The 17776-nt window shown below is 47.9% G+C and overlaps 4 protein-coding genes across 9 annotated transcripts in view; 1 reads left to right on the top strand and 3 right to left on the bottom strand.

Moving 5' to 3' along the window:
- Nucleotides 1-10381, top strand: part of LOC111602338 — a 36257-nt gene extending 25876 nt beyond the window's left edge. For 4 of the 5 annotated variants that reach the window (XM_023319343.2, XM_023319346.2, XM_023319345.2 and 1 more), the window contains 8 exons: nt 8-1498; nt 1848-7166; nt 7231-7606; nt 7667-7792; nt 7909-8001; nt 8298-9685; nt 9788-9898; nt 9964-10381. In XM_023319343.2, coding sequence (XP_023175111.1) covers nt 8-1498; nt 1848-7166; nt 7231-7606; nt 7667-7792; nt 7909-8001; nt 8298-9685; nt 9788-9898; nt 9964-9995 — 8936 coding nt within the window. In that variant the 3' untranslated portion in view covers nt 9996-10381. The remainder of the gene's footprint in view (nt 1-7; nt 1499-1847; nt 7167-7230; nt 7607-7666; nt 7793-7908; nt 8002-8297; nt 9686-9787; nt 9899-9963) is intronic. The other variant, XM_023319347.2, reaches the window with a different exon arrangement.
- Nucleotides 10382-10651: 270 nt separating this feature from the next.
- LOC111602340 lies at nt 10652-11453 on the bottom strand. Of its 2 annotated transcripts, none has more exons than XM_023319350.2 (2): nt 11354-11453; nt 10652-11302 (listed from the first exon to the last, which is right to left on the bottom strand). In XM_023319350.2, the coding sequence occupies exon 2, from the start codon at nt 11291-11293 to the stop codon at nt 10676-10678; it is 618 nt and encodes a 205-aa protein (XP_023175118.2). In that variant the 5' UTR covers nt 11294-11302; nt 11354-11453; the 3' UTR covers nt 10652-10675. The 2 variants fall into 2 exon arrangements, with proteins under 2 accessions (XP_023175118.2, XP_023175119.2); XM_023319351.2 differs by having other exon boundaries at nt 10652-11295; nt 11354-11449.
- A 512-nt stretch (nt 11454-11965) lies between these two features.
- Nucleotides 11966-12394, bottom strand: LOC111602292. The gene has a single exon (XM_023319293.2). The coding sequence runs from the start codon at nt 12392-12394 to the stop codon at nt 11966-11968; it is 429 nt and encodes a 142-aa protein (XP_023175061.1).
- A 1554-nt stretch (nt 12395-13948) lies between these two features.
- On the bottom strand, nt 13949-15707 carry LOC111602189 (zinc finger protein 853). The gene is made up of 2 exons (XM_023319152.2): nt 15563-15707; nt 13949-15503 (listed from the first exon to the last, which is right to left on the bottom strand). The coding sequence occupies exon 2, from the start codon at nt 15492-15494 to the stop codon at nt 14220-14222; it is 1275 nt and encodes a 424-aa protein (XP_023174920.2). The 5' UTR covers nt 15495-15503; nt 15563-15707; the 3' UTR covers nt 13949-14219.
- Nucleotides 15708-17776: the final 2069 nt, after the last annotated feature.

Here is a 17776-nt window from a genome sequence, read left to right as displayed (position 1 = left end):
TTCACAGAGGTCTACTGCGGTCCCGTTCCACAAATCGACAACGGCTTCTCCATTGGCTCCTCGAATGTCACCTACCGGGGCATTGCCATGTATCAGTGTTATGCTGGCTTTGCATTCGCTTCAAGCGAACCTATTGAAAAGATTTCCTGCTTGCCCGATGGACGCTGGGAGCGTCAGCCCCATTGCATGGCCTCACAGTGCGCCGCACTGCCTGAGGTGCCACATGCCAATATGACCTTGCTCAACGGCGGCGGTCGCAGCTATGGCACCATTGTCCAATATGAATGTGAGCCTGGCTATGAACGCAATGGACATCCCGTGCTCACCTGCATGTCGAATGGCACCTGGAGTGGCGATGTGCCACGTTGCAGCCGTAAACGTTGCTTCGAGTTTCCTGAAATTGCAAACGGTTTCGTGGTAGATGCAGCACGTCCGTACCAGTTTGGCGACGAGGCTAGGGTTCAGTGCTACAAGGGCTACAAGTTGATTGGCAGCAATATCATGCGCTGCAGCGAGGCTCAGCGCTTCGAACAACCGCCCAGCTGCGAGGATATCAACGAGTGCAGCTCATCACAGTGCGATCTGACCACCACCGAATGCATGAATACCAACGGCTCCTTCCATTGCCAATGTCGCCCTGGCTTCACTGCGACCACCGAATGTCGGCCTGTCGCAGATTTGGGTCTGGGCAATGGTGGCATACCCGATGACAGTATCAGCACCTCCGCCAGTGAGCTGGGCTATAACAAAGGTCTGCTGCGTCTGAACACGAATGGCTGGTGTGGCGCCTCGCTGGAGCCTGGTGCAAACTGGATACTGATTGATCTTAAGGCACCCACGATACTGCGTGGCTTCCGCACCATGTCCGTGCAGCGTCCCGATGGCAACGTGGCTTTTAGCTCTGCTGTGCGTCTGCAATATTCGAACGATTTGACAGATGTCTTCAAGGATTATGCCAATCCCGATGGCACCGCCGTGGAGTTCAGAATACTGGAGCCCACCCTATCCATACTTAATCTGCCATTGCCTATTGAAGCGCGCTACATACGCTTCCGCATACAAGACTATGTGGGCGCGCCCTGTTTGCGCATGGAGCTGATGGGCTGCACCCGCTTGGACTGCGTGGACATCAATGAGTGCAGCAAAAACAACGGCGGCTGCGATCAGAAGTGCATCAACTCACCCGGCAGCTACGCCTGCGCCTGTAACACGGGCTACCAGCTCTACACATCCAACGGCACCGCCGGCTATCACATCGAGCGTTCGGAGTCCGGTGAACGCGACGGCGACACCTATCAGCGCAACAAGACCTGCGTGCCACTTATGTGCCCTGAGCTGCAGGCGCCCGAAAATGGACAGCTGCTCAGCGAGCGAAACGATTACCATTTCGGCGATATTGTGCGATTCCAATGCCATTTCGGCTACATCATGAGCGGCAGCTCGGTGGCCTTGTGCCTATCCAGCGGTCAATGGAATGCCAGCGTACCAGAATGCAATTGTAAGTCATAGACCTATTATAGAAAGTAGAGTAAAGCTAGAGACAGTCCATAGAGGCGGGAAGTACTGGGATTTGAATCGGGTAAAAATGCATGCATGCTACCTCCCTTAGAGTTTTTCCTTAGTTTTCTAGCTAGAACTCCTTAATCTTGCAAGTGGGTTAATGTTGTTACCCTAACCAAACTAATAAGAGACGTTGCAAGGCGAACATTTTCAATATCTTCTACACTGAGAGAGTTAGGATCAGAAAATGTATTACTCTTTTCAACAGAAACATATATTGGAGCTTGGCAAATAGGAATTTTAAAAGAAACATAGCTAATCCGGGCAATTAAATTATTTTCTTGCAGATGCTAAGTGCGTTTCCTTGCCTGATGATAAGCTGGAGGGTTTGACAGTTACGCGTCCCGATCCCGAGTCCGTGCTGGTGCCGTTCCGTGATAATGTTACCATCACATGCGGCTCGTCTGGTCGTCAATTGCGCTCGACTGCATCCGCAGGATTCAGGCAGTGCGTCTACGATCCAAAACCGGGTCTACCCGACTACTGGCTATCGGGCATGCAGCCTTCCTGCCCCCGTGTCGACTGCTACTCACCCATGCCAACACCAGGTGCCGAGTATGGACAGTTTGTGGACACACGCTTCCAGAGCAGCTTCTTCTTCGGTTGCCAGAATACCTTCAAGCTGGCAGGACAAACCCAGCGTCATGATAATGTGGTACGCTGTGGTGCCGATGGTATTTGGGACTTCGGAGATCTGCGCTGTGAGGGACCCGTGTGCGAGGATCCAGGGCGTCCAGCTGACGGTCGCCAGTTGGCGCGCAGCTACGAACAAAGCTCTGAAGTCTACTTTGGCTGCAATCGTCCTGGCTACATTCTCATCAACCCAAGGCCAATTACGTGCATACGTGAGCCCGAGTGCAAGGTGATCAAGCCATTGGGTCTGAGCTCAGGCAAAATACCCGACTCAGCTATCAATGCCACATCGGAGCGACCGAACTACGAGGCCAGGAATATTCGTTTGAACTCGGCTACGGGCTGGTGCGGCAAGCAGGAAGCCTTCACGTATGTCAGCGTGGATCTGGGTCAGATATATCGCGTCAAGGCCATACTGGTCAAAGGTGTTGTGACCAACGACATTGTTGGACGTCCCACAGAGATACGCTTCTTCTACAAGCAGGCGGAGAGCGAGAACTATGTGGTATACTTCCCCAACTTTAATCTAACAATGCGCGATCCCGGCAACTACGGCGAGCTGGCCATGATCACCCTGCCCAAGTATGTGCAAGCTCGCTTTGTTATTCTGGGCATCGTTAGCTACATGGACAATGCTTGCTTGAAATTCGAGCTGATGGGCTGCGAGGAGCCCAAGGTGGAGCCACTGCTCGGCTACGACTATGGATACTCGCCCTGCGTGGACAACGAGCCTCCCATCTTCCAGAACTGCCCACAGCAGCCAATTGTGGTGCGTCGCGATGAAAACGGTGGCGTGCTGCCCGTCAACTTTACCGAGCCCACAGCCGTGGATAACTCCGGCTCGATTGCTAGGCTGGAAATCAAGCCACAGAACTTCCGCACACCCAGCCACATCTTCAAGGATACGGTGGTCAAGTACGTGGCCTTCGATTACGACGGCAATGTGGCCATATGCGAGATCAACATAACCGTGCCAGATGTCACCCCGCCACTGCTGCAATGCCCTCAGAGCTATGTTATTGAGCTGGTCGATCGCCAGGACAGCTACAACGTGAACTTCAATGACACGCGCAAGCGCATCAAGACCTCGGACGAGACGGGCGAGGTACGCCTGCAGTTCACGCCTGAACGTGCCACCATTAAGATTGGCCATTTCGAGAATGTCACAGTCACGGCCACGGATAAGTTTAACAATCGCGCCAGTTGCCACTTCCAAGTCTCCGTTCAGGCCTCGCCGTGTGTAGACTGGGAGCTGCAGCCGCCCGCAAACGGAGCTATCAATTGCCTGCCTGGCGATCGTGGCATTGAGTGCATAGCCACCTGCAAGCCAGGCTTCCGCTTTACCGACGGCGAGCCTCTGAAGACCTTCTCTTGCGAAACGTCCCGTCTGTGGCGTCCCACCTCAGTGGTACCCGATTGTGTCTCCGAGAACACTGAGCAGGCTGCCTATCATGTGACTGCAACAATCACGTACCGCGCCAATGGTGCCGTGGCTCAATCCTGTCTGGGTCAATACCAGGAAGTGCTCTCCCATCACTATGCAGGACTCAATCAACTGCTCTCGCAGCGCTGTTCCGCGGTGAACGTCAACATGAACGTCACATTCATCAAGTCCGTGCCGTCACTGTTGGAGGAAAATGTTGTCAAAATGGACTTTATACTCTCCATACTGCCAGCCGTGCGTCAGCCGCAGCTGTACGACCTCTGTGGCTCCACGTTGAATCTGATCTTCGACCTGAGCGTGCCATATGCGAGTGCTGTCATCGATTCATTGCTCAACATCTCCAACATTGGCAACCAGTGTCCTCCGCTGCGCGCACTCAAGTCACAGATTTCCCGCGGATTCAACTGCAACATGGGCGAAGTTCTGAACATGGACACCAGTGATGTGCCACGTTGCTTGCACTGCCCGGCTGGCACCTATGTGTCGGAGGGCCAGAACAGCTGCACGTATTGCCCACGTGGTTACTATCAGAATCGCGATCGCCAGGGCACCTGTCTGCGTTGTCCCGCCGGCACTTACACCAAGGAGGAGGGCTCAAAGGCATTAACCGACTGCATACCCGTCTGCGGCTATGGCACATACTCGCCAACTGGTCTGGTGCCTTGCTTGGAGTGTCCACGCAACTCTTTCAGCGCGGAGCCACCCACTGGCGGCTTCAAGGATTGCCAAGCCTGTCCAGCTCAGTCGTTCACTTATCAGCCTGCCGCCTCTAACAAGGCGCTGTGCCGCGCCAAGTGCGCACCTGGTACCTACTCCGCCACAGGCCTGGCTCCCTGCTCGCCCTGCCCGCTGCATCATTACCAGAGCTCGTCGGGTGCTCAAAACTGCAACGAGTGCCCCAGCAACATGCGCACCGACAGCGCCGGCTCCAAGGGACGCGAACAGTGCAAGCCCGTGGTGTGCGGCGAGGGCGCCTGTCAGCATGGAGGACTCTGCGTGCCCATGGGCCATGACATCCAGTGCTTCTGCCCTGCCGGTTTCTCTGGACGTCGCTGCGAGCAGGATATAGACGAGTGCGCCTCGCAGCCCTGCTTCAACGGTGGTCAGTGCAAGGATCTGCCGCAAGGCTATCGCTGTGAGTGCCCCACTGGCTATACGGGCATCAACTGTCAAGAGGAGGCCAGCGATTGTGGAAACGATACCTGTCCCGCCCGAGCTATGTGCAAGAACGAGCCGGGCTTCAAGAATGTGACCTGTCTCTGTCGCAGCGGCTACACCGGCGACCAGTGCGATGTGACCATAGATCCCTGCACAGCAAATGGCAATCCCTGCACCAATGGCGCCAGCTGCTTGGCCCTGCAACAGGGCCGCTACAAGTGCGAGTGTCTGCCAGGCTGGGAAGGTATGCACTGTGAGCAGAATATCAATGACTGCGAAGAGAACCCCTGCCTGCTTGGCGCTGCCTGCACTGATCTGGTCAACGACTTCCAGTGCGCGTGCCCACCTGGCTTCACCGGCAAACGCTGTGAGCAGAAGATCGACCTGTGCTTGTCCGAGCCCTGCAAACATGGCACCTGCGTGGATCGTCTTTTTGACCACGAGTGCGTTTGCCAACCGGGCTGGACTGGACCCGCCTGTGATGTTAACATTGATGACTGCGAGAATCGGCCATGCTCCAACGATGGGGTCTGCGTGGATCTGGTGGATGGCTACAGCTGCAGCTGCGAACCGGGCTACACGGGCAAGAACTGCCAGCACACAATTGATGACTGCGCCTCGAACCCTTGCCAGCACGGTGCCACCTGTGTGGATCAGCTCGATGGCTTCAGTTGCAAGTGTCGGCCAGGCTTTGTGGGTCTCAGCTGTGAGGCAGAAATCGATGAATGCCTCAGCGACCCCTGCCATCCCGTAGGCACCGAACGCTGCCTGGATCTGGACAATAAGTACGAGTGCGTGTGCCGCGATGGCTTCAAGGGCACTCTCTGTGAGACGGACATTGATGACTGCGAGCCGCAACCCTGCCTCAACAATGGCATTTGCCGCGATCGCGTCGGAGGCTTCGAGTGTGGCTGTGCGCCTGGCTGGAGCGGCATGCGCTGCGAGCAGCAGGTGACCACGTGCAATGTGCAAGCCCCCTGCCAGAACGATGCCAAGTGCATTGATCTCTTCCAAGACTATTTCTGCGTCTGCCCCAGCGGCACTGATGGCAAGAACTGCGAAACAGCGCCCGAGCGCTGCATCGGCAATCCCTGCATGCATGGCGGCAAGTGCCAGGACTTTGGCTCTGGCCTCAACTGCAGTTGTCCGGCTGATTATGCCGGCATCGGTTGCCAGTATGAGTACGATGCTTGTGAGGAACACGTGTGTCAGAACGGCGCTGTTTGCTTGGACAATGGCGCTGGCTACAGTTGCCAGTGTCCCCCCGGCTTCACGGGCAAGAACTGCGAACAAGATATTGTGGATTGCAAGGATAACTCTTGCCCACCTGGTGCCAGCTGCGTTGATCTGACCAATGGCTTCTACTGCCAGTGCCCCTTCAACATGACCGGCGATGACTGCCGCAAAGCCATTCAAGTGGACTACGATCTGTACTTTAGCGATGCATCGCGTTCCACAGCCGCCCAGGTGGTGCCCTTCCCCACGGGCGAGGCAAGCAGCTTGACTGTGGCCATGTGGGTTCAGTTCGCCCAGAAGGACGATACAGGCATCTTCTTTACCCTGTACGGTGTAGACTCCGCTCGCATGACACAGCGCCGACGTCTGCTGCTGCAAGCTCACTCGAGCGGCGTGCAGGTCTCCCTCTTTGAGGATCTGCCAGATGTGTTCCTGAGCTTCGGCGAATACACTTCCGTCAACGATGGCCAGTGGCATCATGTAGCCGTCGTCTGGGACGGAGTCAGCGGTCAGCTGCAGCTGATCACAGAGGGTTTGATTGCTAGCAAGTTGGAATATGGCAACGGAGGTGTCTTGCCTGCCTATCTGTGGTCCGTGCTGGGCCGCCCGCAACCGGATAGCATCAAGCATGAGCTGGGCTATACCGAAGCTGGCTTCCAAGGCACAGTAACCAAGGCGCAGGTCTGGGCGCGTGCTCTAGACATTACCTCTGAAATTCAGAAGCAAGTGCGCGACTGTCGCTCCGAGCCGGTGCTCTACTCAGGTCTCATACTGAACTGGGGCGGCTATGAGATGACCACGGGCGGCGTGGAGCGGAATGTGCCTTCCATGTGTGGCCAACGCAAATGCCAAGTGGGCTACACGGGCGCCAATTGCCAACAGCTTGTTATGGACAAGGAGCCGCCAGTTGTGGAGCATTGTCCAGGAGATCTGTGGGTCATTGCCAAGAATGGCTCAGCCGTGGTTACCTGGGACGAGCCACACTTTAGCGATAATATTGGTGTTACCAAGATCTATGAACGCAACGGACATCGCTCGGGAACCACGCTGCTCTGGGGTACCTACGATATTACATATATTGCATCTGATGCAGCTGGAAATACGGCTTCATGCAGCTTCAAGGTTTCGCTATTGAGTAAGTCTACAATGTAATTTATTTAGAACCTTGTCTAACCTTGTCTATCGTTTACTCGTACTAGCTGAATTCTGTCCGCTTTTGGCCGATCCCGTGGGCGGCTCTCAGGTCTGCAAAGACTGGGGAGCAGGCGGCCAGTTCAAGGTCTGTGAGATCGCTTGCAATACGGGCTTGCGTTTCTCGGAGCAAGTGCCGGAGTTTTATACTTGCGGTGCCGAGGGCTTCTGGCGTCCGACTCGCGAAGCATCCATGCCACTGGTCTACCCCTCCTGCTCGCCGGCTAAGCCTGCCCAGCGCGTGTTCCGCATCAAAATGCTCTTCCCTTCGGATGTGCTCTGCAACAAGGCCGGCCAGGCTGTGCTGCGCCAGAAGGTGACCAACTCCGTGAACGCTTTGAACAGAGACTGGAACTTCTGCTCATACTCCATTGAGGGCACCAGGTAAGAGTGGACTAGCTGGACTGAAGACCAGCATTCTCTAATGGTTTTTATTTTTTGTAGAGAGTGCAAGGATATTCAGATCGATGTCAAGTGCGATCATTATCGAGCTGCCCAGAACAATCGTGTGCGTCGTCAGGTGAAGGATGGTGGTGTCTACGTGATGGAGGCAGAGCTGCCAGTTGTCAAGTGAGTGTCTTGGGGTATTACTGTCCAAACTGTCTAGCATGTGTCTGTTATGCTGTATATATGTGTACGCTGTGTTATATGTATATGAATATGTGTTCGTTAACCCCAATTTCTAGCGAGGATGACGAGTTGGCACTGACAGGTCGCCAGGGACGCCAACAAACCGGCGGCGACACATACACGCTGGAAATAGCCTTCCCGGCTGTTAAGTATGTCAAGCATCCACATTCGTTCAATATAACGATCAAAATTTGCACCCGCTCTCCAGCATTCTGCACTCAGTACTAGCAACTGTCAATCAGACTAATCCAAACATCCAATCAACCAACCAATCAACCAATCAACCAATCAACCAACTCAATCACAATGCAACTCTGTCTAATGCTTCTAATGCTAACCTCCACATGTCACATGAGTTTTGCGTGCTAACCCAACTGATAATTTCTAATGCTTATTCTGATGATAAACAAAAACTGAATCTCATTTTGTCCTTTGCCAACTCTAGCGATCCTGTGGTGCACACCTCGACGGGCGAGCGCTCCAATGTGAAGCAATTGCTGGAGAAGTTAATATTGGAGGATGATCAGTTTGCCGTTCAAGACATTCTGCCCAATACCGTGCCAGATCCAGCTTCGTTGGAGCTGGGCTCTGAATATGCCTGCCCCGCCGGCCAGGTGGTCATGATACCCGACTGTGTTCCATGTGCCATTGGCACGTTCTACGACAACGCTAACAAGACGTGCATTCCATGTGCCCGTGGCAGCTATCAGTCCGAGGCAGGACAACAGCAGTGCAGCAAGTGTCCGACCATAGCCGGACGTCCTGGTGTCACGGCTGGGCCTGGAGCGCGCTCTGCCGCTGACTGCAAAGAGCGTTGCCCGGCTGGCAAATACTTCGATGCGGAAACGGGTCTGTGCCGCTCTTGCGGCCATGGCTTCTATCAGCCGAATGAAGGTGCATTCAGCTGCGAGCTGTGCGGTCTGGGTCAGACCACGCGCTCCACTGAGGCGACCTCCCGCAAGGAGTGCCGTGATGAGTGCAGCTCTGGCCAGCAGCTGGGCGCCGACGGCCGCTGTGAACCTTGTCCACGTGGTACCTATCGTCTGCAGGGCGTGCAGCCCTCATGCGCTGCCTGTCCACTGGGTCGCACCACGCCCAAGGTGGGCGCCAGCTCAGTGGAGGAATGTACACTGCCCGTCTGTTCGCCTGGCACCTATCTCAATGCAACGCTCAACATGTGCATCGAGTGCCGCAAGGGCTTCTATCAATCCGAATCGCAGCAAACCACCTGCATTCAATGCCCGCCCAATCACAGCACCAAAATCACGGGCGCCACCTCCAAGAGCGAATGCACCAATCCCTGCGAGCATATTGCCGAGGGCAAGCCACATTGCGACGTCAATGCCTATTGCATTATGGAACCGGAGACTTCGGACTTCAAGTGCGAATGCAAGCCTGGCTTCAACGGCACTGGCATGGCCTGCACAGATGTGTGTGACGGCTATTGCGAAAACTCTGGCGCATGCGTCAAGGATCTGAAGGGCACGCCCTCCTGCCGCTGTGTCGGCTCCTTCACCGGACCCCATTGCGCCGAGCGCTCTGAGTTCGCTTACATAGCAGGCGGCATTGCAGGCGCCGTTATCTTCATCATTATCATTGTGCTGCTCATTTGGATGATTTGTGTGCGCTCCACGAAGCGCAGAGATCCAAAGAAGATGCTAACGCCAGCGATCGATCAGACTGGCTCGCAAGTCAACTTCTACTATGGCGCCCACACGCCATACGCGGAGTCCATTGCGCCCTCGCACCACAGCACATATGCGCATTACTATGACGACGAAGAGGATGGCTGGGAGATGCCCAACTTTTACAACGAAACCTACATGAAAGACGGTAAGCAGTGGCCTTAGAATAAACGATTTAACGGCAGGAAATCCTTTGCCAACATGAACTTCCTGTCGAGCTCTTTCTAACTCCTGTCTCTGCTCTTCGTAGGTCTACATGGTGGAAAAATGAGCACATTGGCCCGATCCAATGCGTCGCTCTACGGAACTAAAGAAGACTTATACGATCGACTGAAACGTCACGCTTACACGGGCAAGAAAGGTGAGTCCAAATATGGCATTTATTAAGCATAGAGCAAGGCAACTAACTTGTTTCTCAACTTGCAGAAAAGAGTGACAGTGATAGCGAAGTGCAGTAAACCAACAACGAAACATACAAATAATATATAAAAGGAATAATCTTATAAAAATAGCTGCTTTAATGTAAATTGTGGTCATAAATGTTCAGCACTGCAACGAGGCAAAGTTCTAACACTGCCCCAAGGAAAAATTATAAAATACTCATTGAAAGCGTTATTCAAAAGCTTTGCATTGAATCGCTGTAATCGCAGTCCACACAACTTTAGATATTTTTTTGTAACCTTTGAAAATGCGCTGCAATTACGTGGCTTAATGCAAAGCTTATGATGCAAGAAAAAAAAAACACAAAAATAAAAATGAAAATAAGAAAAAGCTGCTTTATGAAGAGAGAAATCTTAATAAATAGTTAACTCCAACATGTGCTCTTTAAATATGAAAAAACTAAACAGAAATTAAGTCGAACTTATGAGTAAATTTGTTTTAATTTTAAGTATTATTTACCTATACGAAACAAAAATGAATACTTTATAAATACCTATGATTACCTTGCTTCAGAAAGGTATGAGAGATAAGAGCGTTAAATTGCAATATATTTTCCGAACTTGTTGAAAAATTCGCGAGTGCTGTAAAAAGCAAATCAAATATAGTCGTTATTTTGTAATTTAAATAAATAAAATTAATAATTATAAACACACGAGACGTTTCGTTTGAATTCAATTTAAAAACTAAAAGCTGTGCGCTACTCATCTGGAAAGTAAACCATCCACTTGGGATTTCGACTGCGCTTTGCATTCGAATTATATGAATCCAGTATCTTCCGACATTTGGAGTCCTTGAAACGATTGGAGCGGCTCAGGAAGTTGACGGTATTATCCAGCTGCAGGTGTACCTGCATCTCCCGCGCCATATAACGAGCACGCAGCTTGGCCATGTGATTGCTGTAGACGACCACAGAGGCCAGAATTATAAGAGATATCGGCAATGTGAAGGCGCCAATTAAAGTTGCCTCATGGTCATAGTAGTACTCAGGTGAAACCAGCTTCATGCCCAGCAGCAGTGACTTGGCCAGCATAAAAACGACATGCTCCAATGACTGCCAGAATACCAGCATGCCCACCTCCACTATGAAGATCGCCACAAAGCATTCGGCAATGCATTTGATGAGCCTGGGGCGCATGTACATGCCTAGTGGCACAATGCGAATGTCGTAGATGACATCCAATAGTGCCGCACAGACAACGATCGAGGGCAGTGCATGACCGGGCGTAGTCACCTCCGCTTGTGGCGTTATATACAAGGCAAAGCGAAAGAAGAGATGCACCACGGCGGCAACAAGAACTGATTCCAATGAAGCCATAACTATGCACTACAAATTCGTGAACAGTAAAAGTGCCTCATGCTAAGGGACATTACTTACCTGGTTGCAAGAGAAACTAAAAATTTAAAAATTTAAAAATTTAAATATTTAAAAAAAAAGGCCTGAAGCCTATATTTGGGATAGTATAATGTCAATAACTGACATTATTAACGGTATTTAGCTAAGCTGAACAACTTTAGCCAAGGCCAATTTGATTTGAAAGCTACGACAAATGTTTATGAGAAAGTTTGTTAAAGATATAGCAGAGATATCTATATAAAATCTCATGAGGCCATCATCCCAAAGCCCATTCATGAGGACCTAGTTCAGGGCCCAGCAGCTATTGCCATTTTTTAGGAGCGGCAGTTGGCCTAGTAAATCTGTATTGCCGTTGTACTCTGTCTTCTTTTAGGTACTTATAGGTTCTCTTGCCTTGCTAAGCCATCATTCAAAGCTCTCAAGTCTTAAGGATCAGACAGCACTTCAATAAATGTATATGTTAACTGTGTTTATAGTCGCTCTAAGGGTAAACTTTGTTAAAATAAATAAAGAAAGGAAACATTGTTCCACTTTAGCTCAACGTGTTGCACCCAAATGAAAATTTCTTCGTTCAGCTTTCCGAATTGCAGCTAGTTAAAAAGCTTTGTCTTTATTTTGTGCTTTCTATTCCTTCTATTGGTACATATTATAGGACTGCGCAACTGCAGCAAATATGGCCAGAGACAGCGGCAGCGTGAAGGCGCCGACTATAACGTACTCCTGTTTATGATAGGTCTCTTTCGAAATCACTTTCGTGGTCAGCAGCGATCCCTTGACAACTAGGTAAATTGTATGCTCGATCGATTCCCAGAACAGCATCGATAGCTCGAATATCAAGATGACCGTAACGGACTCAAAGATACATTTAAGTGCAGGCGGCCAATCGTTGAGGCGCTGCGGTATTATGCGGGTGTTATAGATGATATGCATTAGCGCCAAGCTGACGATGATCGTAGGCGTTACTGGACCAGGCGTCTTTAGCCCCAATTGAGGTGTTAAGTGCAAAAGCTCAATTAGCAGATGCACGAGTCCCGCTAGTAAAACGGACCGAGTGGCGGCCATTTCTGTCGCTGAATCTAAACAGAAAACAGTTTATTTCAATTTAAAATTTACCTAAAAATTTTCTAATGTTTGTCTACATTTTTCTTAATGTTGACAATTTCCACATACGCATTTCGAAGCGTTGTTTTTATATAAATTTATATTCATTGTTCTACTCAAGGAAATATCATGTACACATCGTGTACATTCTATGTTTATAAAAAGTGTTATTTATTGACTTTAACCTTCTCTGCTCAAGCTAATGCATGCAGTAAGAAGTGCTTCGTCCGTTTGTCTACACGTCTGTATGCCTGTATTCCGCCCGCCCGCTTCTCTAAACGGACACCCGTCCGTGTAGCTGTACATTTCCATATATCCGCCCATGTGTATGCAGTACAGTTACTGATAAATGGAATCTTCACGTCGGACCAACTTCCTTTCGTCGATATCTCCCGCCATCGTTATATCCATCCTATGACAGTTCTATGACAAATTCAAGTTGGGTCCGAGGCAAGTTCAGCCATCTGAACATCTGCATCTATACATACGCTCATTAGTATACCTATTAATTATCAGTATAGTTACATATAAGTCGGATCTTTACGTCAGTCCGTCCGCCCATCGATGGAACCCTCCCGTCCGTCTGTACTAACATTTGATTTTCAATCAGATTAACAGATATAACAGAGTAAAGTTAAGCCTCTACATCTCCACATCTGCATCTGTACGTACGCTCATTAGTATACCTGTTAATTATCAGTATAGTTACAGATAAGTCGGATCTTTACGTCAGTCGCGGACGGCCCATCGATGGAACCCTCCCGTCCGTCGATGGATCCCTCCCGTCCGTCTGTACTCCCATTTGATTTTCAATCAGATTAACAGATATAACAGAGTAAAGTTAAGCCTCTACATTTCCACATCTGCATCTGTACGTACGCTCAGATAAGTCGGATCTTTGCGTCAGTCCGTCCATCCCTCGATGGATCCCTCCCGTCCGTCTGTACTCCCTTTTGATTTTCAATCAGATAGACAGATATGACAGAGTAAAGTTAAGCCTCGACACCTCTACATCTGCATCTGTACGCTTTTTAATTATCAGCACAGTTACTGTTGCACGAGCTCTGTAGGTCAATCAGTTCGTCCGTCCATCTGTTGGTGTATCCCGCCCAGCTTATATCCGTCCGTCTGTACGTCCATTCGATTTTCAATCAGTTCTATGTAAGATGCAGATCATATATATATCTTTCCTTATATATATATATATATATATCTATATATCCTATATATATATCTTTCCCTGATATTAACACTAAATGTACAAGTCAAACCCCAAAAAACACAGACTTCAGGAATTTTCCCTACTTTCTCCTCTTTTCCCTCAATAATACACGCAATGATTTAAATGTTTTCATGAATTCCTCGATTTATTTCCTTTAAAAATTATTTATAATTTTGTGACTGTTAAAATGACGCAGGGTTATTTATTTATTGCGTTTGTGTGCTCGCTTAATATATATATATATATATAAGTACAATATATATATATGTAAATATTATATGTAAATATATGTATATATATATATTTTTTTTTTCTGTTACAATTGCTTGATATGCAGTTCCGAAAACGGTGACTTATAAATGGGGAGTTTTGCAGCGTCGTGAGTTTTGCGACTTTATTGGCGATACTTTTTTTCTATTTATGTGGTTTTCGTTTTATCATTCGTAAAAATAAATGAAATTTTGAGAACTCAACTTGAATTCGATTTTGTTGCGCTATGTCGCGCTTATGCAATGCTCGTGAATTTGCGTAGATGAATTTTAAAATGTGTACGCCTACAATTCCCTAATTCTTACGAAAGTAATAAATCAAACCGACAGCCATGCCACAAAATAGTATGGGATAGCCTAGCTTGCGGATGCGTTTCCCGCAGATAATCTGCAGCAGCGAGTGAAAGATGCCCACTCGCTTGTCATGCCATTCAGCTTCGTTATCAGTAGTAAATTTGTCCGGCTTAACCTGCATTTCCCCGCCGGCATTTAAGTCGGGCGGACAATCATTGTCATGGGGCTGATCCGGGGCAGTCACTTCGTCATTGTACTGATCGCAGTCCACTTGGAGCAGCTTGTGCAACATTTCTATGTCATGTTCCGCCTCAAGGAGTTGCTCCACACGCACGTGCTTTCGCTCGCGTGAGCCAGCTCTAGCGGATAGATTGGTCGTCTCTTCGTCGTCGATGTGGTGACATACATCGTTGAAATCCGATTGCTTCAGTTCCTCCGGCTTCAGTTCCAGCTCCAGCTCCAGCTCCAGCTGCTGCTCCAGCTCTGTCTCTAGTTCCTGAATACAGGTCTCTTGTTGCTGCGGCTGCTGTTGCTGCTGCAGCTCTTGATGCTGTTGCTGCTGCAGCTCTTGTTGCTGCTGCTGTTCTTGTTGCTGCTGCTGCTCTTGTTGCTGCTGCTGCCCTTGTTCCTGCTCCTGCTGCTGTTTCTGCTGCTCCACTGTTTGTTGCAACAGTGTCTTTTCAATCTCCTGTTGGACTTCGTGCTCTATGTGCAAATTCATTTGGTTCTCCAGCTCCAGCTTTATCTGTTCTTCGAGTATCTCCGCATGTAAAGCGACATCCGCTTCCATTTCGGCCACGGCACGTTGCAGTACTCTCAGCGTTTGTCGTTCGGCGGCCTCCAATTCGTCAAGACTTCCACTGGTTGCAATCGTATCCGTGCTGCGCTGTTGGCGCGGCGTTGAGCTGCCCGGTTGAGATGGCATTTCGGAACTTGAATTATTATCGTCGTCTACGTTCATTGAGCAATCCAATTGAACGCCAGAATCCTCAGTTGTGTTTACCAGTGTGCTAGTGCTGCTGAAACTCTCATCCATTTCGCTCTTCGCTTGCAGACACTTCATCAGGGTGGTGTACTTGCGTGTACTTGTGTGGATGTAGCTGCCGCTGTCATCCAAGCGTACGGGACCCGGAATTTTGGTTGGCTGGGGGACAGTTCCATTTTTCATAATTCGAGTTTGAAATTTTTTAACTGCTTCGCTCTTCATTTCGGCTTTAGCTGTGTCCTCATTTATAATCTTATCCGATGGAGTGGCTTGCACATCGCAACTGGCCATTATTACTATCTGACCGAACAATTCCCATGTCTTCTAATTAGCCTTACAAATTTGTACAAATAACTTACCCTGAACTATTTGTTGCAAGACTGACAGAATTTCAGACTGTTTGAGTAGCAAGACTATTTTTTATTGATATTTTGTCGAAAAATACTGTGGATAAAATGTTTAAAATTTAGGCCTGCACAGCTGATATGTTGAGATCGAATAAAATGTCAAAGTGACGCAAGCTCAGCAAAATTAAATGGCCATCTGAGTGGCAAGTGTTACACAACATCTTGAAGCCTTAACTAGCATTTCAAAATTTATAAAGGATGTTGCCAAATAAAGTATATCATTTGTATTGAAAGGAAATAACATTTAAAGGCTATTTGGTATGTAAATGCATCTGTAAAGTGCCTAAGATATTAAGTTATATAAAATTTAAAAATGTAAAAAAAATCACAAATAAGAGATGCGGAGTCTAGTGACAAATTTGTATTGAAAAATTCAATATTGTATTCGTTTTAAAGTTTCCGATACATAAAAGTTTAACTTGCATTTAAAAATAAAATACAACTGAGAAATATGCGAACTTACATCAACTTAGACGTCCTTGCACATTGAGCCTGTGGTAAATAATTTGTATTGACCATGAAAATGATCTTAACGGATTCAACGATTTCCAGGAAAAACGGTTTTTCTGTTGATTCCCTGTTTCCCAATTATTATTAAACACAGTTTAATGAAGCTTATCTTCAATCATAACTTTGCAGCCCTTTAAAATGTGCACAGTTAGAACAGACCTCTTCTACTTGTTTTATACTAAAATATATTTTTATTTTTTATACCCTGATCCCATTAAAAATGGGAAATCAGGGTATAATGGTTTTGTGCAAATGTATGTAACAGGCAGAAGGAGGCGTGGCAGACCCCATAAAGTATATATATTCTTGATCAGGACGACAAGCCGAGTCGATTGAGCCCTGTCCGTCTGTCTGTCCGTCCGTCTGTCCGTCTGTCCGTCTGTCCGTCTGTCCGTCTGTCCGTATGTGTGAACGCGTGGATCTCAGCATCTATAAGAGCTAGAGACTTGAAATTTTTTTTGTAGGTCCGTGTATAGCACGCGCAGGTCAAGTTTGTTTCAAATATTCGATAACTATTCGCATTTAATTGTTATCGAATAAAAACATTATTGAAATGCAGTAAATAAATTATATCTCGAACGTCTTAAGAGCTAGAGCCTCCAAATTTTGTATTTAGTCTTATATATATTTTATGCAATTTTGATTTTTGTTGGATTTTGGATACCGGCTCCAAATTCCCCCAAATTCTTAGAATTTAAGTTTAGTTGGAAATAGGGCCATTATGTGAAGGCGTTTGCATCTCAACCAAGCCAATAGGATATGTAGATCATATGCTGAAAATTTCATTAAAATCCATTAAGTAAAACAGAAGTTATTAAACAAAACGTTTGGCCAATTTCCAAAAGCACATGTCAGCAGCGCCACGCGCACGCATTTTTCCTATGCGTGTGCACACATACATTCAAATGCGTGTATTCTTTTCTATTCCAAGAATTGAAATTGCGATTGAATTGTGCTGAATTATTAGCTGCTACTTATGTTCAAATTTGCAACAGCCCGTGCAAGAAGGACAGTGGCTGCGTTGGTAGAGGCCCCGCTCGTATGCAGCTTGGTCCGGGTTCGAGACCGGAGGAGATGAAATGTTTTTTACTGTTTTATTTTTTTTTTTTTTTTGTAATGAAGTGGCGGTGTTGGTAGAGTTTGTGCACGTTGCGCAAATAATCCGGGTTCGAATCCTGGTCTCGCAATGTCGATTTTTATTTGTTTTCTCTTTTTTTTTAATACTCGATACAAACTACGGAAAATATTACAAAACTCAAAGGACTGGGATCAGGGTATCTCCTAGTCGGGCACCCCGACTAGAGCTTTCTTACTTGTTTTTTTCAGATTTTTTAGATTTAAATTATTAACTTTAAATAAATATATTAAATGTTAATATTTTGAAAATGTAATACGTTATATATGTCAATATTAAATAACAGTTCGATGTTAAATCACTGTTAACTAACATTTCTTATCCTGCTACTAATTTCTCTTCGTCTGCTACCTTGGAGACATTTTGCATTAAAATTAAGCGCCCCTTGGGGCTATGCAACACATTTTCATAAGAACAGTGAGTTAACACAGCAATGTAAGTTAACAGCGAATTAGAATAGCTACGTTAATTAACATAGTTAACATTGTTATGTTACTTTGCTCTTAGTTAATAGTGATCTG

This window comes from Drosophila hydei, unplaced genomic scaffold, assembly GCF_003285905.1.
Source record: "Drosophila hydei strain 15085-1641.00,03,60 unplaced genomic scaffold, DhydRS2 tig00000149-arrow-pilon, whole genome shotgun sequence".
NCBI lineage: Eukaryota > Metazoa > Arthropoda > Insecta > Diptera > Drosophilidae > Drosophila > Drosophila hydei.
The sequence above is the reverse complement of the archived record's forward strand: the minus strand, read 5'-3'. Positions and strand labels throughout refer to the sequence as shown.